The sequence below is a fragment of the Passer montanus genome, unplaced genomic scaffold, assembly GCF_014805655.1.
Source record: "Passer montanus isolate IOZ18808 unplaced genomic scaffold, ASM1480565v1 scaffold45, whole genome shotgun sequence".
Lineage (NCBI taxonomy): Eukaryota > Metazoa > Chordata > Aves > Passeriformes > Passeridae > Passer > Passer montanus.
Genome location: NW_024369373.1, coordinates 7,024,316 through 7,052,107, shown reverse-complemented (window position 1 = coordinate 7,052,107; position 27,792 = coordinate 7,024,316). Strand labels below are relative to the sequence as shown.

The 27,792-nt window shown below is 41.7% G+C and overlaps 2 protein-coding genes across 8 annotated transcripts in view; both read right to left on the bottom strand.

Annotated features, from left to right (window-relative positions):
• SLC12A4 (solute carrier family 12 member 4) overlaps window positions 1–6,093 on the bottom strand; it is a 47,348-nt gene extending 41,255 nt beyond the window's left edge. For 2 of the 6 annotated variants that reach the window (XM_039721107.1, XM_039721108.1), the window contains exon 1: window positions 5,805–6,093. In XM_039721107.1, coding sequence (XP_039577041.1) covers window positions 5,805–6,078 — 274 coding nt within the window. In that variant the 5' untranslated portion in view covers window positions 6,079–6,093. Of the gene's footprint in view, window positions 1–4,193; window positions 4,326–5,236; window positions 5,511–5,804 lie in introns of those variants that run through there. The other 4 variants (XM_039721110.1, XM_039721114.1, XM_039721113.1 and 1 more) reach the window with 4 other exon arrangements.
• Window positions 6,094–14,140: 8,047 nt separating this feature from the next.
• LOC120508146 (dipeptidase 2-like) lies at window positions 14,141–25,804 on the bottom strand. 2 transcript variants are annotated; one of them, XM_039721527.1, is made up of 11 exons: window positions 25,580–25,804; window positions 23,672–23,953; window positions 22,792–22,918; window positions 22,195–22,324; window positions 21,735–21,876; window positions 21,225–21,294; window positions 20,559–20,735; window positions 19,965–20,052; window positions 19,317–19,392; window positions 17,554–17,689; window positions 14,141–16,316 (listed from the first exon to the last, which is right to left on the bottom strand). In XM_039721527.1, exons 2-11 carry the CDS (start codon window positions 23,803–23,805, stop codon window positions 16,131–16,133), a joined length of 1,266 nt encoding a protein of 421 aa, XP_039577461.1. In that variant the 5' UTR covers window positions 23,806–23,953; window positions 25,580–25,804; the 3' UTR covers window positions 14,141–16,130. The 2 variants fall into 2 exon arrangements, with proteins under 2 accessions (XP_039577461.1, XP_039577462.1); XM_039721528.1 differs by lacking the exon at window positions 25,580–25,804 and having other exon boundaries at window positions 22,195–22,298; window positions 23,672–23,810.
• Between the last annotated feature and the right edge of the window lie 1,988 nt (window positions 25,805–27,792).

Sequence of the window (27,792 nt, the reverse complement as noted above, 5' to 3'; positions counted from 1 at the left end):
TACTCTGATCTGTCTCAAGGTGGTTGTTCCACCCTCAGCCAACAGCATTTATTAGGATACGTTTTTAGGTTTGGCTACATTTACAAGGCTAAATTGATTAGGTTTAGCTACATTTCCTAGTCAATGGGACTGCAAACTACCCTAGTCTTCATTCTACACTTTAGAGCAAAAGCCAAAATTAAATTTTACATTGAAAAGCACGCAAAAACTTATGCTTTAATTTTGTTGCAGCAGGGAAAAGAAAGCAGATGTCACTATTTTCTTTGAGGAAGTGAAACACTGAAGAAATTTGTAAGGGGAATTTGAATAACACACACAGATCAATTTCATACACAAGAGAGATGTAACACAAACACAAGACACCCAAAAACGTACTTAAAATTCTTTAGAAAAGTTCAGAGATTGTATGGGAGATATCACTTCAGCATTATGAAAAATTTGGAAATTTGTTTGCCTAAATTCCCAAACTTAGTCTCAACTCAAGTTTCGAACGGCAGCTTAGCGAGCACAGGCAGAGAGAATTAGGTAGAAAATCCATGTCTTTTCATGTACAAAGGAAGGCTTAGCCAAAAGAAAGCTTAGCCTTTTAATGCAGGTGTTCTCCAAAACACCAAAAATCTGCAGCTGCAAAAGAACAACCGAGGGCTGTTTGTATTTTTCAACAATCTTCTCTCGGGTTTTTGCACCATGCAGACCCAGGCACACACGGGTACGGGAGCTGCTTTCACATCACCCAGACATATCACGAAGATTCTTCCCAGAGCTTTTTCAAATAACTGAAATACCAGAGAACCCACAAAAAGGCCCATGTTTTCCTATATTTAGCTAAGTCTCCTGTCCACCAGCAGCTGGCACCACGATCCCCTTGGTACTGGACAGCTGCAGCCTCTCCAGCTCAGTCCAAGCCACTGCACAATTAGAAGAAGTAGGAGACATTCACAGCAAAAGTAGTAGTTTATGCAGCAACAAGAACTTTTTTGTTTTTCTAGACAAGCATTTTAACAATTTAAAGCTTACTACACTACAAGCCAATAAAATAAATTAGAGGTATCGACCATGGGCTCCAGGAAAATGAGCTCCTCAGAAAAATTCCTTTGATTACAGGGTATAAAGAAGTATATGCCACCTCCTTCACCCACCCAGCTATTATAAACAGCTAATTATGTCACAAAGCACTTTTCCACTCTCATTTTTCACATGCCAAACTCTTATCTTTCCTTATCTGAAGCAAGAGTCCACTCCTCTATGCACCTGTATTGCTGAGAAAAGCATTCTGGAATTTAGCACAGCAATCAGTGCTGTGCTAATTGCTGATTGCTCAAACAGAAAGAAAAAGAATTTAAAAAAATAAAAAAGAAAGAAAAGGAAAAAAATCCCTAACAATAAAAAACCTTCCAGGACTTCTAAAGCATGATCCTGCTGCTAAGACCCCTTTCAGGATCTGCACTGAAACCATAACTACTGCTGTGGATCCCACAAGTACTCTTTCTGAAAAGAAACAAATATTGACATATTTAGCACTGACAGGACACCTTTAATATTTCCAAATTTGAACATCATACTTTCACAGGGGGAAACCAGATGCCAGCAGAACAGAAAAAAAAAACCCTTCCCATCAAAATGCCACTACACTGAAAAAGATGTGGTCTCCATTCCATTTTCAGTAAGAGAACAGTTAACAAATCACCAGAAAAGACAGTTCACTGACATCAGTATTGCTATTCTCAGGTTACTTTCTTTTCTCTGCAACAATTCAGAGGTTCTGCCTCAACTCCACCCCAGGCTGCCTCCTCTATGACCTCTTTCTGCAGCTTTTAGACAACACAAAAAATGCTGAAGACGCTTGTTCTACAGAGGTTATGCAAAAATATTCCACTATGACCACCATAACAGTGTCATTTAACCACACTGCTGCCAGCAGAAGTTCTTAAGATAACTTAAATGAAATTTGGACATGTTTCTGTCATCCTATTTAACCCTACTGTCTAATTTATTACGTGACTAATTTTATCTTATCTCTGAGCTTGGCCAAAACACACCTACATGTAAGAATTAGGTACTTTGAAGAAGAATTTTTGAGTGATTTATGTGTCCCCATTAAAAGTATCTTCAGACACATTTCATGTGAGTTTCAAGTCTTGCAAAAGACTAAAAATCTTTACTAGTAAGTTACCACACATTAAAGCACTGAACCAGGAAGTTTAAAGTAAAAGCACACTGCTATCACAGCAGAACTTTACCCACATTTTCCAAAGCAGCTCGCTGCAAATGAGCAGCACAATCTGCTGCTGCACAAGAACACTGAACACACTGACCCAGAATGTGAGCTCGAGGTAAAGGTCCCAAGCCTGGTTAGAGAACTCTGGGCTTGGGAGGAAGCCATGTGATAACTGCAACATAAGCAGAGCAATTCCTTGGCAAAACCAAGGGTGGCAGCTGACCAAAGCTAGTTAGTGACACCAAGCTGATTAGTGTCTCATTTCCACACAAAAGTCAAGGGAAGATAAATAACTTCCCACAGGACACATGATATTGCCACACTTTGGTTAACTGGGTGCACAATGACTGTGGAGCTGAGATTTCTATTAAAGCAAAGTGTATTTGGTATTTTAAACACTTTCAGACCCCACTGTCCCTCTTTTTGCCCTGTGTACCCAACCTAATATGCTGGCTTTATTTCAAAGACGGAGGGGATGCCAAATTCACATTTCTCATCCCTGACGATCCATGAAGAAGGGCTCACATGTTTATCATAGGATCACAGGATAATTCTTTGTACTTCTTTTTCTAAATGAAAGATGTCAAAGTCTATTACAAGCAGTGGCAGCCAGTGGAACCTACTTAGAAATAAAAGGCTGATTTTATTCATAAGCAAGTACTGGAGCTATCTGACAAGGCTAAATTATTGCACACTGACTAATGTCTTCTTATGGAAATGGTTGACAAGAAATTCTGTTGCAGAACAGTTTCACATCTGCAGATGTGAAACTAGATGTCCTAAAAAAAGCAAAATTCAGGGGGGAAAAAAAAGCCTTCAAAACCAGAGATATGACAAATGAAGGCAGCGGTAAAAAGATCAAACCAAAAAAAGAACCCTCCAGAATCATAAGCAACAGCCTAAGATACTGTGCAAGGAGTACTGCACAACAGAGCCACTGCAGACTGTTACAGAGCAGCTATAAACACTACAGTGCCATGGGCACACTCTGCAAGGGCCACGTCCTTACTGAGTCACCTCAACCAATCCAGCCAAACTGAGCAATCCCAACCAGCCTTGAAATCAGGCTCCAAATAGCAAGCTGATAAAATAAAATCTTCCCAGCAGAAGGTTCACCAGAACAACTGCAACCAGTTTCTCACCCAGCCTGTGGTGGGGGTACTTGAAGGCACAGACAGCCTGGAGCACGGGCACTGCTCAGGCAGCTCTGTGTGCATCCATCCATGTGTCAGAATCAACTGTGTGCACCTCGAGAAGGCCACAACCTGCAACTTGAACTCTGCACTCAAGTCAAACAGTTTATCTTATCTCGAATCAGGGGCATCCCCAACACCAACAAATCCCTCCGTGAGCCCTGTAATCAGCTGCCACAGAAGGCTCTGCAGGGTCACCCTCTTGCCTCCAGTCTGCAGGCTCCAGCCAGTGCTGAACAGCTCTGAGATATTCTGCCTTCCATCCACCTCTGCTCTGTCATATCATCAACACCCCCCGAGTGAGAGGCCAGGGTAACTGCACAGGATGTAGAAACCAGCACCAAAACTGAAAGGAATAACACAAGATTGAGTTCAGATTCCCTTCTACAGAGCTACAAACCCAAGAAACCTAAGGAAAAACAGAAAAGGCTAGTAAGGAAGAACATGCTTGTCAGGACAGGTAGGCAAGACACAAATCTTTATACACACACCCCGAGGATATGAAACAATAATTACTGTGAAAGTAAATTAAAAAATAGAAGGCAGTTAGAGTTCAAACAAAAACAGAACTAGCTACCATATATTAGTAGAGAAATTACTAGATATTTATCAGCTTTAAAACAGAGAGACTCAGCTAACTTCCAGCAGCATGGCTGTGCACTGCAGCTGGGACAGCAGCACGTTAGAGGCCACAGCTTGCCAGTGACTGATGGACTGTGACAGGAGCTGAGTGAGTACCCTGAAGTGTGCTGGTTGCACACATCCTACAGGCAGCCTCATACCTAAACAGGAGATGGTTTGAGTTGGCCTTCCCTTATCCACCATGGCAGCAGCTTCCACAAGCCACACTTACCAACCCATGGCCAAAGCTAGCTACTGGAAAAAGCACTCCACGAGGTGTCCACCTCGACCTGCTGAGACGGGTAAAAAACACCTGTTACTTTCGTACACACAGGGACATAGGGTAAGTAGCCTGAGAGCAAAACAGCCCTATTTTACAAAACAAATTAAAGGCCCTGCACAGCCTTCCGGGCTAGTGCCTCAAACTGTCTGTAGTAATAGACAGCTTGGGAAAAGCGCCTCCCTTTCATCACCCTAAAACACCCACACGAGGCATGGAAAGAACGGGCGCTGGGGCTATGTAAGCTAGTTGGTATTCAAAATCTAAAATTTCCTTGAAAATTATACAAAGAAAGAAAAAAACACCCAATGCACACGTAATGGAGATTGAAAAGCATAATCGCAGAGAAATGAGCAAGTTAAGAAGGCAGGAACTGAACTTTGTTCCTATGACAGTTGAGTATCACTCAGCAGAACAACCCTGTTGCCTTCCTTAAGCACAGGCCTGAGCAGTGCAGGCTCCCTTCAGGGATTACTGTACATTCAGTAACATTTGCAGCCTGAGAAGTTTGACTGCACGGGCAAGGAAGATCAGGTCAGGTGGTTACTGCTTTTTCTTTTGTTGCCTAGAGTCACTCATGATTCACAGAGGGTAAGTCAGATTCACCAGATGAGCCCATGGGAAGATCCTCTTCCTAAAGGTTGCAGAAAGCTAAACATAACCAAGGCAGGGAAAAAAAAAAAAAAAAGAAAAAGAAAAGAAAAAAAAGGAACAGATTGCACAAAGAGCTAAAACAACCTTGTACCAGGACTACACTACTGCCCAAATCCAAGCGTCCTTCACATTTCCACTAGAAACACTCACTGTATTTAAAGTGATTTATATCTAGAAGTCACAGCAACACACCAAGACAGGCAGAACACTCATATCAGCTGCCTAGTTAAAGAATGTTCTTCTCACCACCCAAAATCCCCTCCTACTTACGTGATCTTCTTCTGTAATTGGAATAAATTAACCCCTAAGAAAAAGCAGCTCTGCCTGGCAGAAGCACTTGAGAGCCACACAGGCACAAAGCACTTGCTGTAGTATTCAAGGGCCCGGTTTGCAGGACAGAGACCTTGCTGGGCAGCCGCGGGTTTTAAGATGATACAAACAAGGAACGCAGACACCGTTAAATTCGGCTAATTTAACTGAATTCTCTATCACCCGGTTATTTTGGCAGCGGAGCGCTGAAAACATCTGAGCCTATCTCCACGTACTCTTATCACCTCTGGAGAAGGCAGCTTGTGGGAGCACCGATAAGAGCCATACCCCGGGCCAGCCCCGCTCCCCGCCGCACCCCGGGCTATCACCAGCGGCTGGGGGGCGGAGGGAACCCCGGGCTGGCTCCGGGGAACCCCGCGTCCAGGGCATCCCCGGCTGCCCCCGCTCGGCCCCGCCCGGCCCGGGGCAGCGCTGCCCCGGCGCGCCGNNNNGGCGGGGCGGGGAGCCGGGCTCCCCCAGCCCCGGAGCGCGGGCACCGCCGCCCCCCGCCCCGGCCGTGCCCGCTCACCGTCGGAGCTGACGGTGTCGTAGGAATCGCCGGGGGCGGGCGCCGCAGCCGGCTCCCGGTAGTCCACCCAGCTGAGCCCTTCTACGCTGTCGTACTCGGCGCGGGGCTTGTCCTCCACCGGCACCACGGTGAAGTGCGGCATGGCTGGCGGGGCGGAGAGGGCTCCCCGCGGCACCGCGGCGAGGCAGGCGGGACGCGGCGCGGAGCCGGCGGCGCATTCCTGCCCCGTGCGGTCACTTCCTCTCAGGAAACCGCGCTCCTCAACTCCACCCATTCCAGGGCGAGCGCCGGGGCGGTGCGGCCTCCGCCCGCCGCCCTCCCTTGCGGGCGCTGCCGGGCCGCCTCGGGGAGGAAATTTCCCCTCCGCCGTGGCCCGGCTCCCTCCCCTGCTGCCGCCGCCGCCATTTGCTAGGCACGAGCGATGAGCGAAGAGCGGCGGCGGGGATGGAGCCGGGTGGTCCCGGAACGCCCGGAGGGACGGGGTGGTGCGGGCGAGCATCCGCAAGTGAGCGCGGCAGGGCAGCCGAGAGCCCCGCAGCGAGAGCGCTACCTGGGGATGTTATCGCGGCCCCAGCAGCCGGAAGGCGCAGCGGCACCCCGAGAGCCGGCTGTGTGCCGGTACCGGGCGATGTGCCGCTGTCCCCGCTTCCTGTGCCTTCCCCGTTTCCCTGGAGCTCGCTCTGGCTCCGGCGACACCAAACCCCCGGCAGGGACGCGGAGCGAGCCCACGGGAAAGGCGGAACGCGGCAGCGCCCAAGGCGCGCGGGGAGCGCTGCCCGCGGGTTTGCATGCGGGCCGGGGCTGGGGTTGGTAGCTGTGGCTGAGCAGCCAGTAAGGCGCGCGGGGAGCGCTGCCCGCGGGTTTGCATGCGGGCCGGGGCTGGTAGCTGTGGCTGAGTAGCCAGGTGCTAAGGCAGCAGAGGGATGGACCGTGGCCCTGCCGCTCACACAGGGGCTGCGGAGCCCGGGACACCATTGTTCGGTGCCGCTCTGGAGGCAGAGCGGTGACATCCCCTCCGTGAGGCACGCCAGCCCCCCCGCCTCTTCCCCCCGAGTGAGCAAAATTAGATATTGCCTTCACATTTGTAGAAGCTGGCGCCAGCAGCGGGTATCTTGGCCTTCATTTTGCATGTGGTAGCCTTCACGTGGCGTTTAAACTTGAATTAATGGGTGATAATGCCATTTATTGTCTGCATTTGAAAGCTGGCCTTGACAGTAGAAGGATCTCTTTTTAATGTGTTGGGTAATCATGAGAAAAAAAACTCTGGAAAACAGTTTATTTTACTGTGGACTGTCAATTCATACTAGTTGTGTAGATTTCTGTAGACTAAAATATTCCCTAATCAAGAAATGGGTGTACAGTGACAAGACATTCCAGCACAGATGTAAGATTTGTCTTTGGATCACACAGGAGTCTGCAGGAGGATGCAAAGCTTAGAGCAGAGGAAGGGGCTAAGGCTGGACCTTTCCTGTGCTCCCACCTTACCCCAGCTTTCTGAATGTGTCCTGCCTTTCTGACAAAGCACCCCCCTGGTCACTGAGAGGAAAAGAAATTTGTAATGAGCAGGAGAGAGACAAACATGAGGGAGAATGCTTTGTTCACAAGAACTGACTAATAAGTCTACTTTTAATTAGTTGGGGTTTGAAATGAACATGAGGGATCCATGCTGTGGAGTGGCTGCTGCCAGGGGGTGCAGGTCTCTCAGTTCACTTAGCACAGGGTTGCTGCTGGACCACCTCTGGGGCAAGTCAGAGTAATTCCACCTCTTGGTATTGATCAGACAGGTGGAAAGACTTCTAAGACTCCTGTGCTTTCATATAACCTACATTTTACTTTTGACACTTAGCTCTGCTGGAGGAAACAACAAGGATCTTCATGTGGCCTTGTGTATCTCTGTAAACAGCGTTATCTCTTCTGGAGGAGATGGGAAAAACAGAACAGAATTTCCTCTTTTGAAAACAGCTAGTTTCTTGAAGACTTAGGGTGAGATTTTTTTTTTCCAGTAACCCTAAAATGAGCATGTTTGTAAATGTGGTCCCCTGAGATCTAGAAAGTTTTGCTTGCAATTTCTCTGAGCAAGCAATAATTTTATTGCCCAATGGAAAGCAAAACAATGGGCCAAAAAGTAGCATTTTCTGGCTTACCCTCTATGGTTGAATTATATTTCATTAGTGTTCATAAAAGTTTGACCTAACAAGATAAACCCCACCAAGAAAACAGGAGTATTAATTGGTAGGGGACAAATAATTTTATATAGAAAAGGGGCAAGATGCTAATTCACCATTAAGCATGCTTGTTCATGTTCAGTCTTCTTTCCCCTGTTTCACTTTATAAAGTTTTGAGTGAAAGTGTCTGCTCTGAGTAAGCTGGCCTAGAAAAAGAAGGCAGGGACTGCAAGAAATAAGTCTCCAAAGTTAGTGTTTTTGGAGTCATGTTTATTCAGGAAGAAGCATTAAAGTGGGTGCTTCCCTCTCATGGCACTTTTGAAAAAATATGTGGCGAGGAGACACCACTCTTTAGGCATCAAAACTGCATCTATGCTACCACAAAACATTTAGTATCATAGAATCAGTGGTACTGAAATTGTAACCCGTGAGCAGAAAAAGTTTAAAAAAAAATTAGGCTCATGCACATATACCAGCAACTCCCTTCTCTGGAATGGAAGCTATATCCAAATGCCTTACAGAGAATTGAGCCCTAGGAAACCATTCAAGTCTACTGAAGCAAAAATATTTCTTTTGTCTAAGGACAAGGGTGCTTTACTGGCCTGCAGAAAGACCATATTTAGAGCTGAGAAGTTATCTACCCAGATCAGCTTTGTTAGCATCTGGTTTGTAAGAGAACAGAATTTCAACCTGGGTGATTTTTTTTTTTTTCAGAGGATAATAAGTTACTTTGAATGGTATGAGTGGCCATCAAAAGTTGTCTGAATATGATGCTGGAATGAAACTGGATGATCTACAATACTACAGTATTTACCTGAAACAACATTGCTCTCTTCTCATTAAATAAAAGGGGTGAAAATTAGCTGGTTTTTACAAAGCTAAATAGGATTTTTAGGGGTTATGGTTTCATATCGGTACAGACAGGTCAGCAAAAACAAAAAAGCAGAGACAATAATTTTAATTTCCTCTTTTTTTTAATCTTTCTACACATCCCACGCCAATATCAACAGAGAAAAACTGCACTTCTAAGAAAAAAGCCTGGTGGTTTCACAGCAGAAAACAATGAGTTCAGTTCTGCAGAATCTTATTAGATTATTAGAAGGCTTATTAGAAGAGAAAAGGTCTGTATTTTCAGTAGTCTAGTTTACATTTACAGCATCAGTGAAATCAGCAGCCTGAAGATCAGCAAATCCATCACCTCCCCTCTGGTACACAACCAGGAGCTGCTTTTAAATTGGTCCTAACTACAAATCCTGTCATCAAAGGCACAGTTCAGCTCTTCATTAGTAAGCCACTGGATATTTGTGAACTACCTTAAGCAGGTAAAGCTTCCAGCTGAAAGGTCAGTGCCCCTCCACAGCAGAAACTGTGTTTTCAACTCAAAGCCTGTGTGAGAAACTGAGTCTGCCAGAAGGGTAGCTCAGCCAACTGCTGTGGAGCCTGATAGAAATCCTCAGGGCAGGCAAGTGAGGTCAAGTTCGCCTTGAACACTTCTTACTGCAGGTGCCCACCTCTGCAGCACTAAAAAGGAGCTTGGATTTTACAGAACAGCATGAGCCAGGGGCTGCACACATCCCCAGCTCTCACACAGGCTTGGCTGTGTGCAGGGGGGTTCATCCCTTCCCTCAGAGGTTCCCCCAGGACAGAATTACCATCAGGATTTGTGAGCACTTCCAAGGGTTCAGCCCTCGCAAGGGTGTGGTGCACACCCTGGTACAAGCTCTGGAGTGTTGTTAACTTCCAGACTTGCAACATGTGATGTTAGCCTCAATCAAACAACAAAAAGCAGCATCATTTCAATTATTATCAAAGCGAGTGATTTCCCATTTGTTTAAAGGATAAACACAGCATCTGACACTATGTTTGAAGACAGCTTTTCTTTTATTCTTCCTGAATTTCATGGAGATATATCTAATTTTAAATAGTTTCGTTTTTTCTAACTAGGAGACTCAAGGCCAAGCAATAAGTATCATCTGTAGAAATAAGTAATGACCTACATTGCAATTCAGATTTTTTTTTTAAATTCATCTCTGTGTTGTCCCTAACACATCAGGGAATCTGTATCTGTTATTTATTGGTTTGAAAGATTTTTCCCACTAGAGTGGAACCTGGGTGACAAATGGGCAAGAGCTGACCATCAGAAATAAAATAACAAAACAAAATTCACCTCTGCCAAGGCATAGTTTCCCAGGACATCAAGCTTGGCAGGAACTCTGCCAGTTCATGGCCAGCATTTCACCAGAGTGAACTTTGGTTTTCAGCACATTCCTGCTTCTCCACGTGCGAGGATCACACCAGCCTTGTGGACAAAGCAGGCTGGAAGGGTGTCCCATCACAAAGAGCAGCACCCAGTGCCCATGGCAAGGACAGGCAGGGGCTGGAAGAGATCCTTTGGAGAGCACCACGAGAGGAACATCCATGTAATAAATGCTTGTAGGAGATGCAATGTGCAGTCCTCCACGGGCCATTTCCAGGAGAAAAGTGAGGCAAGGAAAGGCCACACTGTCGCAAGACAGGAGCTCTTCTGCTAAAGACAACTGGAAATTTTGCTATTCTGCTAGAAAACATATCACAGCTTAAACATTAAAAGACCACAAGAGGACACTATGGTGCCACTTACCTTCAAAGTTTATTTACTTTAAGGAACTTCTGTTTCACTTGTAAAATTATTTGTAACTGTATTTGGTACATGGAATAGCCATTTCTATAAAGAATCCTTGATCTCATCTTTAGAAACTAAAAAGTTGCTTAGTCTTTGAGATACCATTTCTTTCCTACACACCCAGGTTCTGCACATTCGAAAAAGAAAAACTATATCAAGGTCTTCTACAGCAAACTTGTTAAACATGGCAGTAATTTTTAGTGTAGAATTAAGATGCTGGAAAAAAATACCACTCTGTGGATCAATTTTCAGATCAGTTACATTTTTAGCATGGGTAGATTTGTCATGGTCTGTTTAATTTTTAATGAAGGGCTCAGAGAGAAAACTGAGCACAGGCCTAGACAAGATCCTTGAGATGCTGAGTTTACAGGAGGAAACTCAGGAAGATTAATCCAAATCCAAAGCTGTATTAAACTTTTTTCAAATGTTTGTATTCCAGGCTAAAGGGACCTTCTTTTGATTTGTGTGATGAAACTTGTATTAGCTTAAGTTTTAATCTCACTTAGTTTGATCTTTATTTTGTTTCTCAGCAGCAACCCTCAGGGGAACTTGAATTCTTGTTTCCTGGGCTTTATATTTTCCTTTAATTGCAGAATCGACAAAAGAAATGTTTTATGAAAACAGATAGGCCAGGTTCTGACAAAGGGCTTCAGAGGAAATACCCATTATACAGAGGAAAGAATCATCTTAATGGAGTTTAAAAAACAATCTGGGGAGAAGCAACAGCAAAAGAGCAGAATTAAGTGCCCTCTTGTTTGAGTTCTGATTGTTAGGGCCAGAGCCTTAATTAGAAGCAGCAACATTTTTCTGTTGTAAGATAAATGCTGAACTTTGTTTACTTAGCTTGGAGTATTTTTTCCCCTCCACGATTTGTTGTCTCATGACAGAGAAGCAGCTGAACCAAGTCCAATACCTTTCTGAGGTCACAGTTTTGGAAAGGGTTTGTTGTTGCTTTTGTTTGCAAACAAAGAAAAAAAGCCATAATGAAGTTATAAATAAACGTGAAGGTTAGTGAGGAACTTTTTCCATTTCTCTGGTGTCAGAAGATTAAAAAAAAGATAATTATAATACCAGCAAATAATCATTCCCATGTCAAGTTGTTCTATGTAGATGTAAGGCTTCTAGGTAAAATAGCAGAACAAAAAATGAAGACCAGATTTAAAAAAAAAAGTAACAAAAAAAGGAAAAAGATAATTCTTGAACCACTGAATCAAACCTTCCAGAACAGTCCAAGTAGGGTTATCCAGGACCACAGTCTGCCCTGGAAATGGTTCAAGAAGATCAACTAAAATACTGCTCTGGGTCTGGAAATTAAATCCAACAACTCTTAAGAGCAAATAAAAGCCACTATTAGTGGGAAGTATCTTCTGGTTATTTAATTCTTTTGTAGTTTAAACATGTTATGTTTTCAGAACTTGAAGCAATTTGATCATTTCCATATGTATAAATGCAGAGAAGAGTAAACAGAACTGTTGTTTTCAATAGGAAATGGAAGAAATCCAAGTTTCTGCAGTCTCGCTCTGCTTTTCACTCCTCCCCACCCCAAACAATGAGCATGGTTAACCCAATCACTGGCACCATCAGCAGGAAACTCATCCCTTGGAGGAGGAGAAGTTTTCAGCTTAGACAAACACCAGTGCTGTCCCCAGGAGCAGGGGACACAACCTGCAGCCAGGGACAGAGCAGAGCACACCCACAACTGGCTCTGGCATGAGCTGCTGGGGCACTGCTGCTCATTCCACAGCTGGAGGACACAACATCTGGCTTGTCAAAGTTGGTTCTGTGGGGCAGATGCCCACTGAACCTTAGGTGTGCAATCAAACAAAGTTAATGAGCTCATATGCATATGGGTGGTTAGACTTAAGGCACAGTGTTTGCTGAGCTTGAAACAGAAATATGCTGGCATGTTGCTTGAGCAACTCAATGACACGCAAGAAGGAGTGTAGGTGTTAAGCAGAGCTGAGCAGTTTGTATCCAATGTAGAACACGCAGGAGTCCTTCCATGGCCCAGACAAGTCACCTGCTGGGGGGAAGTTTGGTACAGGAGCTGAACTACTCAGATTTTAGGTGGCAGAACTGTCATGTGTGTCAGACCAGCAGCAGACTGGAGCTTTGGTTTCCAGCATCACCACTTGCCCAGATGAGACAACTGAGAAGTGAAGTTATTTATTTCTGTGGATGCTACAGTCCATTAGTCAGGAAAAGGATAGTCCTGGGGGAAGGGCCCTGGCACCAACCTTTTAGAACCAAATCAATACTGTCTGCATCAATATTATCTCTGCAGTTCTTGGCTGCTCATATCACATACATAAAAGCATGAGCATTTGATTGTTTAAGATGCCTTCAACTTTGGGTCTTTTGAAAATCAGCCTAAGGTGCTTCATAGTACATAGATTTTGACATTTACAGAAATATTAATAAATACTTTCAGAATTCATGTTAGCACAACTCATTATTTAGAATTACTTGCATTCTTTCATTTGGCAGCCAACAGAGCTTATTACAAAGTTTGTATCTCAATGACATCTGGTACTTCACTGATACCAGCAGCCATAATAGAATCTGTTAGCTGAACTTGAATGCATTCGAATTACCAATGCAAATGGCTGTTATTAATTGGGGCAGGGCAAAGGCATTCAATTGCAACATGAATCATCCTCCCATTGGGAGGCAGAAAACAGAGTACAATCATTTTGTGCTTGAGTTGTTACAAATGCAAAGTTGTGAAGACTAAAAGTGGCTGTCAGGGCTGGAGACACTAGCACCAGAATGAAGGGTCACTAGTTTTTCTGAGAGCAGTCATAGCTGTAACTTACATGATTTTACTTTTGAAATAAATTTCTAATAAGATGCCTTCCTACCATGTTTCAAGTTGTGTGGTTTTGATCATTTAAGAAAAATAAATTAGGTTAATCTATTAAATAAGCTAGATAACATGGATAATCAGTGCACAAGATTCCATCTGCTGATTTTGACTTCTGATTTTGTTTCTCACAAGCAGCTTATTTGAAGCATTCTGAATTAACATTGTGACTGGTAATGGAAAAGGGACTTTTAGATCACACACACGTGAGAAGTGCTGTGAGGCAGCATTATCCTAACCCTGACGCAGGCAGCCCCTTTTGCCTTGTCCTCCATGCCTTGGCAGCTTGAGCAGGGGTTTGCTGCAGGTACCACTGTCCTCATGGACCCACTGCAGTGACTGATCCCTTCCCATGGGCACTTGCTTGGATGGGTTTAGCAGTATCTGAATTGAGATGAAGCTGACTGCCTACATCCAGGATTAAACCTACTTGAATTTCAAGCAGGGGCTTGAAGGGCAACCCTTCCCTTTGTTATTGACCCAGAGTTCTCACGTTACTCTGGCCTTCTTTCTGCCACAAGGGTCCAAGGTTGTTTCAGAGTCTCATGGGGCTCTGAACATCCACACTGTTCTGTGAGATTACACCAGTATCCTTACACAATTTTAAACAGTATTTTATTGATATTTCATGTCTCTGTTTTGCCACAAGGTTACAAATGACTCATTGCACAAACAGTCAACAAAAAAGTACAATACATTATACACAAGAAGTCACAGAAAAGTATTGTATGTACCTTTAAGAAAAGGAATATATGTTTTTAGTCAATGCTGTAGTATGGGAAGGTAAAAAAGTAAAAATTAGCAGGCGGTAAAGTGACAGAACACTATGAAGAAAACAGCTGGAAGGAATAAAGAAACATCTTACATTTTGTGTAATGAAGCAAATATCAGAGCCCTAGTTCTGAGAAAAGAGACCATGTATGGAAATGTTCCAATGGCTTATGAACCTGTTAGAAGAAGTACTGATGGGAATTAGAACTAATCATTTTACCAGTAAAACATGTTCTTATTACAGTCAAGCAACATCAGGAAGGCCAGCCTTCTGAATCAGTAATTCCCCTTTCTACCTGCATATCCAGGATCAGTATTTATTGAGAAACTATTCTTTTAAAGTTGGTTTGTGTGCAACTAGGTTGTTCCACATGATTTATAAAGAATTTGGTAACATACAGAAGTGTAATTAGAATATGTTTATCAAGGAGACTATCTTATCAAAAAAATTAATGAAGCTTAATTTTGAAGCTATAAAAGAACAGGGTCCTTCCAGAAACCCGACTTGTACAGAGAGCACAGAAATGGATGGTAGGAACAGTCTCAAATTCCTCTAGAAAAAAAGCTAATGTGCTGGTTTTTGATCCTGTTCATGCTCAGCCTTCTCTTGTTGTTAAATACTTCTGTGTTTACAAATGCTTTCCTTAGATCAATTACAGGACTTTTATTCTACACTAAGTCTAAATTCTGTAGATGTCACATGAGTAAATAAAAATTGGTATAATAAAATTACCATTAACAGCAAGTATCATGGGAAAGCATTTACCAGCAAGCACTGGGAACTGACCATACAAACATGTGGTGCTGCCATCTTATAATTTCATGTTAAATCTCAGTATATTTGACTAAAATGTCGGTTTTGGATGTACAAAGAGCAGGCCTATTTCAATATGTGCTCTTCTCTGCAACAGGAGTTTCTAACCCTGCATACCTTGTGTATTCCAAAGGCCAAAACAGCAGATTTATAATAAAAAGATTTCTGTCTAATCTCAGTCTATGAATCCACTGGCCATGGTCTGATTTTAGCTACAATAGAAAAGAAATAATGAAACCTGTTGTTGATACGGATAATTGTTTAAATGTCAAAAAGGATTTCCACAACCCTCTTGTTGTTCTTGCTCCCATCATCATGAAAATGCTGCAAACAGCTGTCCTCAAATTATAGAAAAGTATCCACAGTGCTGCCTGCACCTGAACCTAAGAGATCTACCTCCACCCTTCAGTAATTGTCCAGTTGCCCACTGTCCTGGTCAGGGTTCAAAAATAAGAGTTTAGCACCGTAGGATGGGTCTCTAAAGCTAGGTGTAGGCATGCAGTTCAAACTGGACTAGGCTTGTCACTCATCTTGTCATCTTAAAAAACAAAACATAACCCCAAGCAAATCAAAAAAGCACTTCTCTCCATATGGCAGGGGATGATCTTCTCCCATCTCTGATGAGTAAGCCATCAGCTATTGATGGAAGTTATATGATTTAACAAGAAGGAATATTTGAAAACTACTTGGCACAGATCTCTTAATCATAATCTCTAGTTTCCTGTGTGAAACTGGTCGTTCTGGATTCCAGTATTTTTTCCACAATATGGGTACCAAAACCATGGATCAAGTATTACAGAATTTATTCTTTAAATTTGAATATTTTCCATTAACAATGTTGGTCCTGGTCCAGCCAAGGTGATACAGAATTTATCACTTCAAATTCTAAACATTTTTACTACGTCATTTATAATTTACTTGATTTTTCAAGTATGCAGATGAATTTATAAAAATTATGTTTAAAATTTATTATAGTCTTCCATTAACGAATCATAGAGAGATAAGTAGTTGCACTGCAGAATATTCCATAAATCTCTAGACTCCATAGATCTTATGATACATAACACAGCATTAAACATGATACAAGTGTGAGACTGAAAGGCTGTGCCACAAAAGGAAATCCAAAGGACCTGGATGGCTGAGGCCGAGGCTTGCGCAGGTCTAGGCGACAGGAATTTTGTGCTTCTTGCAGAATTTCACTTTCACCTACGTCCATTGCTCCAAAAGTGTTCCTCACCTACAAAAATTCAAAAGGCTGTCCCTGAAAGCCAGACTGGCACAACAGCAAAAAGCTTTATGCAGCTAGCAAATTCAACACTGTTTCAAGTTACCCAACTCAAACTGTATTGCAAAACCACATCTGAATGTGAGGAAATCAATGTCATTATTCTGCTGTTTGCATTCCTATGAAGCACTTCCCAGAATTCAGCACATTACAGGCAAGAGTCACAGGTCTGGCCCTTCTTTGGCTTGGCTCTCCCTACATATGGAGCAAACAAACTCATGAAAGGAGCTCACACTCTCAGGACAGAGCTTCAGTGTCTCTAATTTGGAAGGGAAAAAAACATTACTAAATCCCACAGATTGGTTAGGAGTGGTGAATTTGAACCTCTTCCTTATGTCAGTCTGCCACACAAGGAGGTCAGCATTATGGAGATATTTTGGCAGGTTAACTGGAATAGTACAAATTTCTCTCATTTCAGTTCATCCAACATGCCCAAAAAAGACGAGTGGAAGAAAGGTCACTGTGAAATATCTGTTGTCTATAAAGCTTGTTATGTAATGTCTACTTACATATCCCTGACAATAAAAGTAGGAGGCAAGCAGTCTGGAAGTTTCAGCAGAGGCATTTTAAAAGTTACCGTTGAGGGGACCCTACTCTTATCCAGTCTCCTTCCCTCCTCTCCTCCCTCATCCTTCTGGATTAACTTCTACCCTTTATACTTAAAGCACATTGGGATCTAGTTGTTATGTTTATGGCTTGTTAATGACATGGCCATGGCAGAAGCCTTTTGAACAGCAGCCCAATCCCATGACAAGAATTAAAGTGATTTGCAGGAGTCAACATTCCTTCCTGCCCCAGCGAACACGGCCAGACTGTGATGCTGGTACATCTGCAGCTTCTCCAAACCATGAAGTGATTCCATTTAGAAGTCACTGATGTGTGCTTATCAGATTACTGCAGAGAGAAAAACTTCCAAAGAGCTTTGTCTGCTCTTTCTCATTTTCCTTTATGCTGCTAACACTCTCTTGCCATCTTGGTTTCATTCCCAGCGTTTGGATTTACTGAATTAGGTGCTTACATTCCCTCATATCTCTCTCACTTGAAAAAAACCCCTCCAAAACAAAATACATAAAATTGAAAAAAAAAAGCCAAAGAAAAAAAACCCACCCAAAAAATAAACAACAAAACACCAACAGTTCCTCTTTCCCTCTTGGTAAGAATCAAGATTGAGGTTGGATTTAAATCTTACATTTTCTACTTCCCTGAAGACACGGAGAAAGTTCTCCCTTAAGACTCCTTTCAGTTCAGTTTCATTCCATCCTCTTCTGAGAAGTTCTTCTATCAAAGAAGGGTATTTAGAGACATCTTCCAATCCCTCTGGAAAACTGTTGGCAAGAGTCACACAAGAGCATTCAACACACATCACTAACAAACTGGAGAAAAAGGGTTCTAATTAGTCTTTTGCACATATTGACTTTTGTAGTGAGCTGACTTTGGACCAAATTCTTCCTTTGAGAATTCAGCTGACAAACAGAAATGGGACTGGGACAAAACAAAAGTGTTTTCTTCACATAGGACCCAATAAACAGAACACAACTGGAATGAAGATGCACTTCTATAGAGGCAAAACAACAGCATGGAAGGATATAAGAACAAAAGGGGAAAAAAATAACCAGAAATTCATGTATTTGGCAATCCACACTTTCCATCAGGCCTTCAGAGTAAGAGGAAACATCTGCATCACAGATGAAGTTGGGGCGAGCCACTCGCAACTGAGGACAAAAGGAAACCTACAAACACATGGTGAGCTCTGGAGTTACTGGCAATTTTGTAAACTCTGTTCTTTACAAACTATTTTCAAAAAAATCCCAATTAGAATAATAATATTAGTTTGAATTAAGCCAATTGTTTAAGCAGTAGAAAGAAACCTATTCAGAGCCCTCTACCAAAGGAATTACAAAAAGCAAAACTGATCTATGCCTTATGCTAATTCTTGTCAGAATAAAAAGAATTTAGAAATAAAAAGCTGCAAAACCTGCATTAAACAGCTGTTTTAAAGTGTATTTCCATGAGACTTTGATGTTGTTTTGAGAGAATAATATTTTTATTACTTTTCTATTCCATGAAGGTATAGTGATAAGCATATCTCAAAAAATCTGTAGCAGTACTACCAGGAATTAGGACTCAACAACTCCAACACCAATTTAACTGATGTTCTTTGAGAAAATTAATGATAAAATGTGTCCTTTTGTTGCAAACTGTGTTTTTATTTTGAACATTATCATTTCAGAGCTATGATATCATGGGAGCTGACTCAATGGGTTTGTGTTTGTACTTTACAGATGGGGGCCTGACTCTGACTTTCATTCACAAGCAGGCTGAACTCCAGGAGAAAAAGAAGAAAGAAAAAGGAGATAATGATTTAACAAAAAGATAAAAAGCAAAAAAAAAAAAGGTTAAAATTACAGCAGCAAATACCACCCAATCTGCATTTGTTTCCTGTGCTGTAACTGCAGTAGTCCAGGAGTGAGGAGAGGTTCTGTGGCAGGCTGCTCACCAGGTTCTGCTTGCCTCAAACACTTCCCAAAAGCAGGAGGGGTTTCACAGCACCAAAACTCTTTGGCCTTTCCCCAAGGATAGTGGAGGAAAGAGTTTTGCAGCACCTCTCTAGACTGAACCATTTACCATAGAGAGGTTTAAGCAGCTTTTCTGTCATTCATTGATGGCTTTTGGAGAAAAACAACTCCTCTCACTGGTTTTGTATGCCCAAACCACCACCTAGAACACATGGCTTCAGAATTCAGAGGGCATGAGGATCCATTTGTAGCACTGCTTCATGCAGTTCTAAAAAGCAATCATTGTGCCCCTCTTTGATAAAACTTGGGTTAGTCTCATAACAAGACAATCTGATACCAGGTTTTTTTAGTCTGCCTTCTTTTTTCCCTTAAATGAACCAATATGAACCCACATAATTTAAGGAGCAGATATCCATGTTTGTACAACTTTACTCACCGTTCCACTCCATCATAGTCACCACCAATTCCTATCGATTCTGAGCCTGCAATTTCCTTTATATGGTCAAAATGATCTGAAAGAAAATATCAAGATAACAATATCTAAGCACCTAGCAAAAAAGAAATATTACAGTTCACACATATTGGCACTGGGTAACAGCTCTCTCCTTAATCATGGGTTCTTGATCAAATCCTTTCTAAACAAGTCCAAAGACATCCCAGCAGGCAGCAACCTTCAAGATAACACCTACACTGATGAAATGCCAATGAGGAAAGAGACATTCATTCCTAACAAGCAGCCCAATTATACCAATAGAATTTTCATTATCCATTACATACCTATGTTTCCCACTCTTAATTACATAGGCTTAAGGTGTTTTCCAGAAAGTAACAACTCCTTTGGGATTAATGGTTGTTGGCTCTGTTTGTGAGCATCCTGTCCTCCAGCTACACACACACCTTGTACCTCTTGTTATTGTTTAATGGGTATTAGCTCATAAAGTACCTAGAGCTGGGCTAAGGTGTGGATGGAATAAACAAGCAGGGTAATTTACACAGCCTTGAAAATGATGCATGCCCCAGGATATTCACAGAATTTATACAAATTTGTAGAACCCATAAAAACTACAGTATATAAACATCAAACCTGCAAGGGTAGAAATATTAACAACTTTTCTGCCACAGGCCAGTACATCTGCATTGAAAGTCACCATGATAATTCCCTTGTTCTTTTTCTGAAAGATATGAAGAGACAAGTGATGAATGAACACTCATGCCCTGCAAACATCATAGGCAACTTATATAGAATCTTCTACACCCATCCACCAGTGAGAACAGCAACACTAAGTCAAAGTTCAGATGGCAACATGAGGTTTTGCCTCCCTGTTCTTTCCCCTGGGTTCATTTTACTTTCACGTCGACTGAATCAGCAGAAGTGCAGTGACTACATCAAACAAACTCAACCAGAATTTCAAAGTATTTGCAAACACTTCATTTTTGTAGTCAGAGGCTAAACACAACCCAAAGAAAATGCCTCAGAAACAATTGTAAGCTGCTGCTAAAGGATCTGCTTCTAAATCAAATTCAGGGATGAGGAGGTGGAAAGTAAACATCATGATTTGAATGTACGTTTGTGGCAGCCCATGCAAACATTGCCATTAAAACAAAAACCAAAACCCCCAAGAAGCAGAACCAAGAAATTCCTTCCTCCAGAAACAAACCCAAGATCCCTATCACTCACCAGTTGCTGGAGGATATCATCAGGAACATTTCTTGAGTGATTACAAACAGAAAATGCTGCCGAGTGGCTGAAAATTACTGGTGCTTTTGAGATATTGAGTGCAGCTTTTACAGTGGAGTAGGAGGTGTGAGATAAATCTATCAGCATACCCAGGCGATTCATCTCCTTTACCACTTCCTAGAACAGATGTACAGACAACAGTGTCAGTATTAAGTTTCCTGAAAGGAAACTGTTTAGCTAGTATATGGAAACAGATAGATTAATTCTGCAGCTGCCAGCTAGTCATAAACATGCTGTGCCTGTATTGGTTGCTATGTACCTATTAATTCATTAGTGATTTATTCACTCAAAATCAGCCAGCATGCCACCACATGCTCAAAACTTAGAAAACTTAGGCAATCTAAAATAAGTAATTGGAAATGTTATTCACATTTTATTGCTTGCACATATGAATTCATACATCTAATCTATATTAAATCAACTGTAATTAAATCTAACACTTATTTTACCCTAAGAAACATCACAGGGAATTTGATGATCACCTCCTAACTATCAAGAACTTCCAGAAATTAATTTTTAATGTCAATTTGCTTTTGAGAAGATAAGGCCAGAAGTTGTTAGTTGCATGACAGATTGCCCAGATTAGCGTTTGAAAGAGATCCTTACTTGGCCAAATGCAGTCAGACCAATAACATTAGGATAAAAGTTGTGTATTCCTTTAGATGATGATTCAGACCTTAAAAAGGGGAGTGAGGGAGAAGAAACATCTTATTATTCTGGAGAATACAGTATCAGCAGCTGAAATCTCTTGCACTACACAAAAGAAAAATGTCACATAGACAAATGTGTGGATAATGAGTTACGTAATAGGCATCTTTTTCAGGCAGTGCTTTTTTTGTTTATAACTGCTTCCAGGTTGACTAATGTTGATTTTTGTGAAGGAATTTAAGACAATCAGATTGTCAAGGGTCCAAATTATGATTATAACAAGCACTACATAATGGGTGGAGTCTCCTACTGTATACATGGAAAATTATTTACCCCCAAAACCCATCACCTTGACTTGGTTCAAAGTCGTTCACAGGATAAGTTTGTGTCTGGATCCATAGTTCTCCCACCATGCAGCTGCCACTCCTTTGCATTAGACAGCCACAGAAAAATGTGCACAATAGTTACCAAGGAGTGTTGCAGGAGTGTGTTAGAGTCATGTAACGAACACCCAAGTCATAGTACATCCTCAGTGCTGCCAAGCTGCTGTCAATGGAGTGGCCACCTTCTATTCCAATCAAACATGCAATCCTGCTACTGTCAGAGATACCTGGAAAACACAGAGGGAGATGATTCCAAAGTAATTCCATGACAGATAAGAAGCCAGCACTCCCAAGCAGCAATTGTCTGTGTAAATTGCAAGCAGTAATTAAGATATTTTCATAGAATTGGAGCGTACAGAGTGCATGTTTATATGGCAAATTTTCTCATGACTGCGTGGACCAGGGCTGTGCACAGTCAGTGGCTGTGGTTCAGAAGAAACGTTGAAGTTACTCTTTAAAGGAGGACAACTTCTCTGCTTGTCTCTCTCTGTACACATCTCCTGAAACCACATTTTAAAAAATTCCTTTACAAGAAGGAGCATCACCTTGGGAAGTCATCACCAGCTCCAGCTCTTCATAGCTGTTGCACATCCTCTTGACAGCATCGATTTGCTCTAAGGTCAGGCGCACAGCATCCTTGTTCTGAGCGCTGCAAAGAACATACACTGACCAAAACTGAAAGAGACATTGACAAGTAAAACAGAGAATTTGTGTTTTGACTTGGACTTCCGTTTGCTCATAGCTCAGGAGCACAGACCAAAAGGACTTCCTGCAGTTTACAAGGGAGTTGCCACTCCCCAAAGAAAGCTTTTTCTCCAAAGAAAGAGTTATGATACAAGCAAGAGCAGCCACTCCAGACATGATTAAGGCCTCCTGATGCACTCAGCTACTCTACAGTACATGCAGGAAAGCAAATATAAGCTTTCTTTAATTTATGTATCACAAAACAAATGCTGCTGTTTTGACTAAGAGTATCTGAATTATAAAACCCAAACATTTGAAACACAACTGTTGTGAAAGAGTTTTTGTGGCTTTTCAGTTCTATTTTTTTTTCTTTTTCAACATAAAGAAGCAAAATCAGGGCTAGGAAGGAAGCAAGTGTAGAAATATATTCTGAGCCCTGCCACCACAGCAGTACATACCTGAGCTCCCACATAACCAGCCTGAAGTTTCACAAGGTTTGTGTGGGTCGTGTTGAGTTCCCTTAAGTTGACTCTGCTGAGTCTATTTTGGTAAAGTATTCTCAGCTGCAGTACAAAGTCATTGTGGCTAAAATGGAAAACAAACAGGGCTTGTAACAGAAATAAGTTGTTCCCTTTCTAACCCAAGTGTAATTTCTTCCATTGTTTGAAGTCCCTTAGACCATTAATTGCCAATAATCCTTCCAGCAATAGACGCCTAAAAGTCTCTCTTATTTTCTGCTTCTCACCCCCTGCCACCCATGAGCAGGTTGGGGGTGTACAGTAAGTTGGGAGTGGACACAGCTGAGACAGCTGACCCCAGCTGGCCAAAGGCTATTCCAGACCATATGCTCAGCATATAAAGTTTGGGAGTAGAAGGAAGGCAGGGGGCATTCATAATCCTGATGTTTATCTTTCTAAGAAAATGTTATGAGTGATGGAGCCCTGATTTCTGGAAATGGCTGAATGCCTTAGTCATGGGAAGTAGTGAATTAATTCCTTATCTTGCTTTGTTTGTGCATAGCTTTCCTTATTAAGTTGTCTGTGTCTCAACTCATGACTTTTCTCACTTTTCTGATGCTCTTCCTCATCCCACCAGAGGGACAAGTGAGCAAGGGCTGTGTGGGGCTCTGTTGCCAGCTGGGGTTAAACTGTGACACCTGGCCAGAAAATCAAATGATGTTTAGGGTAACACAATCCTGCATTAAGTATAATCTGAACCAAAATTCTTTCCCAATGTATCACTGCAATGGTAGCTCAGTCCATGTCTCTGCTAATCTGACACTTCAGCATTTCCTCCTCACTTGTCAGACTCACAAAAAGCTGAACATATTTTATATACCCGTCAATCAAACGTGCGTTTCGCATCAGCTCAATAGCTCTTTCTCTCATTGATTTCTCACAGCTGAATGGCACAATATCAGAAAAGGACATCAGCAGCCACAACAACTTTGCCATATTTCTCTTCATTTCCATTTTTCAGTGGAAAAAGTGCTAGAGCACAGATCCCACAATTGTTCACTGATGACAATGAAACACCAAAATTTCCAGTCTGCAGAGGATGTAGGTTTAACAGTGCAGGCAGAGCTGAATGCCCCTCCTTCTGATAAGGCCACTGGGAACTCTGGAGGAGGAAAGAAAAAAACAAAGAAATAATAGTAAACAGAAGGGAAGATAGCATTGGAAACTCTGAAACTGCTACATTCTCACAAGGATTTTAGGGTCTCTGGCTATTGTGCTCTTGCACATATACCTGTCCTAAAACTCTGCTGCTGCCACCAGCTCAGTGCTGAACCAACTGCTCAGTCAGAGCTGGCAGGCTGAGCCTGCTACACCCTGGACTCACAGCTCCCAAAACCAGCTTCCAAAACAGCAGAAGAAAATAGTGTTTTTAATTATGCTAACTTGTTTGTTCTCTTTCTGTGGGAATCTCACACTGAAATGAGCACTGAAACTGTTTTCTGAGAAAGTTGAGAAGTGAACTGCTTCTGAGTAAACTGTCTTAAAACACACAGAACATCAGATGGGATGAGAGGAACAGTAATAGCTACAAACAAAACCATCTCAAAATCCTTCCTCCAATAGCAGTACAGTCTTAGAAGTTTTTCTTCCATCAATATGCATCAGAAATATACATGCATTGTGAGACACAAAAGCTTTAGTGGCACAGCACTTCTACAAACCCATAAAGTTTAGAGAGCAATCAGAAGCTGTTCCTTTTCTGCTCTGTGGCAACCATAGACATCTCCCTCAAATGTCAAAGCACAAATACAAACTTACCCTTTTACCACAAATGCAGATTTTGTTACCACAGGGGAAAAAGTCTTTGTATCTCCAATCTAGAAAATGTTAAATTTGTTTGTGGCAGCTCAGTATGCAAAATGTTAAAAATACAAGGTCACAAAACTGCCCAAGCAGAAGAATTCTGACAAGTTAGTACCACAAAGGCAAATTAGTTTCTGTAGGCATGTTTTGGTTGCAAATTCCTCAAGCTAAAATATAGGAGAGAGCTACAGCCCGAATCTCTATAGAGCTCTGCCAGATCCTGACAAAAGGACTCTAAAGGAAAAACTACGATTTTATAGCTTATTATCTGCTCTGGCCTCATATACATAATGAAGTTCGTATAATATGTCAGTTCAAACTGCTCTAATGAGAAAGTAGCAAATGTTTTTCACACAATAAAACTGTTCTGGAGCTATAAAAACTGATACACGCTGTAGATTTTGGCCCAAATATTCACAATTTTTTCCTGAATTCAACAGTAATTTTCAGGAAGATTTTTCACCAGGAACTAAGTGTTCTTCCAGTGGTTTGACAGCTAAAATAAATTATTTTCGTCTATATACATTAGCAAATCCCCTTTCTGTGTATGTGTACAAAAATACAGTTCTTTGTAGCTACAAGAATTTTCTATCGATTTGCTATATCAAATTATCTTCTCAGTTTCATGCAAAATATTTTTTATACTTTGACAGTAAGACTCATTTGCCTTTGAAACTGTTTAGGTATAAAAAAACCTCATAATTAAATCATCATTCAAAGATCAGTACTTGAAAATTGAAGGAGTATTGCAAGCACTACACAAAATTAGGAACATGGTAAGTTAGCATCCCTGTTTAAACAACATTTGAAATACAAAACCCACAGAGCTTTTTCCCATGCTGACTGAGCAGAGCTGAAAAGTGGAAGCTGAAATAAGATTTATAGCTTTTCTTTTGTTTATCTAGAGGCTCCTTGGAGCAGTTACCTTCTTCAGATAATCCAGCCGAGTCGAAATCCACATTTCACTGTGCTGGATCCAGCAGCTAAAGCTTGGCACTGGAACTGCTTGGCATCACAGCAGCAACCAAGAAAGCTCCTGTGCTTCTTTAGCTCGTGTCACAGGCTGCACACACAGCAGGCATCTGGAAACTGCCACTTTCTGAGATGCAAGGGCTGTGCACGAGCTTTCAGCTCAGCTACACCCACGGGGAGCCCCACCAGGCTTCTGCTGTGCCTTGTTCCAAACCCAGCATTTCCTCCCTCTCGTGGCAGCCTGGCTGTGCAGTGCACAGTGCCTCTGTTCACTAGCAGATGATGTGTTAAAATCACTGTTTGTGTGGCTCAGAAATAGGCACCTCTCACCACAGAATGATTTAGGTTGGAAGGGGTTTTTGGTGGGATGTCACATTGGTGGGATGTTACCTTACCTGGTCCCAGGGAACTTCAAAGATAGATCAGGTTTCTCAGGACCTCCTCACTCAGTGGAAGATTTGATATCTTCAATGAAAAAGAACATACAATCTTTCCAGCCCCTGTTCCAGTGCTTGCTTATTCACATTGACTATACCTCAGCCAATAAGTATCTACTTTGTGTTACTATACCTGCTGTACTTTATTCAGGACTTACAGTGTATTATATTTACAAAGGTCAAAATAGTCACGAGGTACAGGTGACATTTCCAAAAATAATTATGTCTCTGAACCTACTGTGACTTTTCACTCCCTTTCAAACATGAAAATTTGGAAACAAGGAAATATGTGCAAAACCACGATGCTAGAGTTTCACAAGAAGTGGTTTGCTTATCATAATTTTTATTTCACTTGGTATTTTTTACCAGAAACCAAAAGGGCATCATGCTTTTGTTTATGATTCCATAGCAGAGAAATTACCAAGTCTCATGATCCAATCTCCCACAGTCCTGTTGTGCAAGTCCTGTCTTAAGTGAACACACATTTCTCATCAATCCTCTAGTTCCCACTAACTGGAAAACTTAAACAGAACCCCACACATTCCTGGGAATTCTGCTGCACATTGCTGATTCGGTGAACTTCATTTATAAACATTTACTATCCACTTCTCTGGACTAGAGAACCCTAAACAATACAAAGGATGTAACAAGAGAAAATACAAATGTTTTCTCTTTCTAATCTGAAGTTTGATCCAGGCCAGAGCCATTATTATGCCTATGAAAGAAACTATATTTCATATTGAAATTAAAGCAGCAATCATCAAGCTTAGACTCCTTTTCCATTTATGGTCTAGTTCTATCCCATACTTCATTGTTAATTTTAAACTTTTCAGGTTCTCATCACTATCTTCCAGAGTAATTTAATATCACATGCCTTGCAATTTATTTTTCCCCTTTTATGAATCTTCTCTCCTTGCAAAATCAAGTTAAATCTCTGATCTGATTTCTACCTGATACTCTTTTCCCAGATGTTTGCAGTAAAGCTAAACTCACCAACTCCTTGTTCAACAACAGTGTTTGCTGATCCACTGAACACCTTGAGCTTTTAACAGCTCACTTTTTTGCAGATTCAGCAAGTTAAATCTCTGATCTGATTTCTACCTGAAACTCTTTTCCCAGATGTTTGCAGAAAAGCTAAACTCACCAACTCCTTGTTCAACAACAGTTTTTGCTGATCCACTGAGCACCTTCTTGAGCTTTTAACAGCTCACTTTTTTACAGATTCAAAACATAACTGATTTTTAAGGCTGCTAAATGCCAAATGCTTCCTTTGGCTCATCATGAGCCATATAATGAGTTTCGTCTATAATTTTATTCCAATAACCCTGTATTAGTGTTAGCAGCTGTTTGTGTATTATAATTCTTACCATGTGGCATTTGTGATGTACATCCTTCCTGCAGAGTTTATCTGGCAGGACTGGTGTCTTGATAAGTATCCCAGGAGCTATCTTTATTGTCCAGAATATTGATACACAGCTGTCTCTCCCTGATAATAGCTATCCCTCTGTTTATAGCATGTTTTATTCACCTCACACATATTTTGGAGCAGGCTGAGATGCTGTAAAATAACTGCAGCACTCACACTCAAGTCAGCTGCTGTCAGGAGGCAGAGGGATAACATTATTGTTGGAATTACTTTTCCCACTAGGAAGGTTTGTTCCAGCCCAGAGCCTCTTCATTAATTTCAGCACTTACACATCTAAAACACTGATAGATTTTACTACCAGCA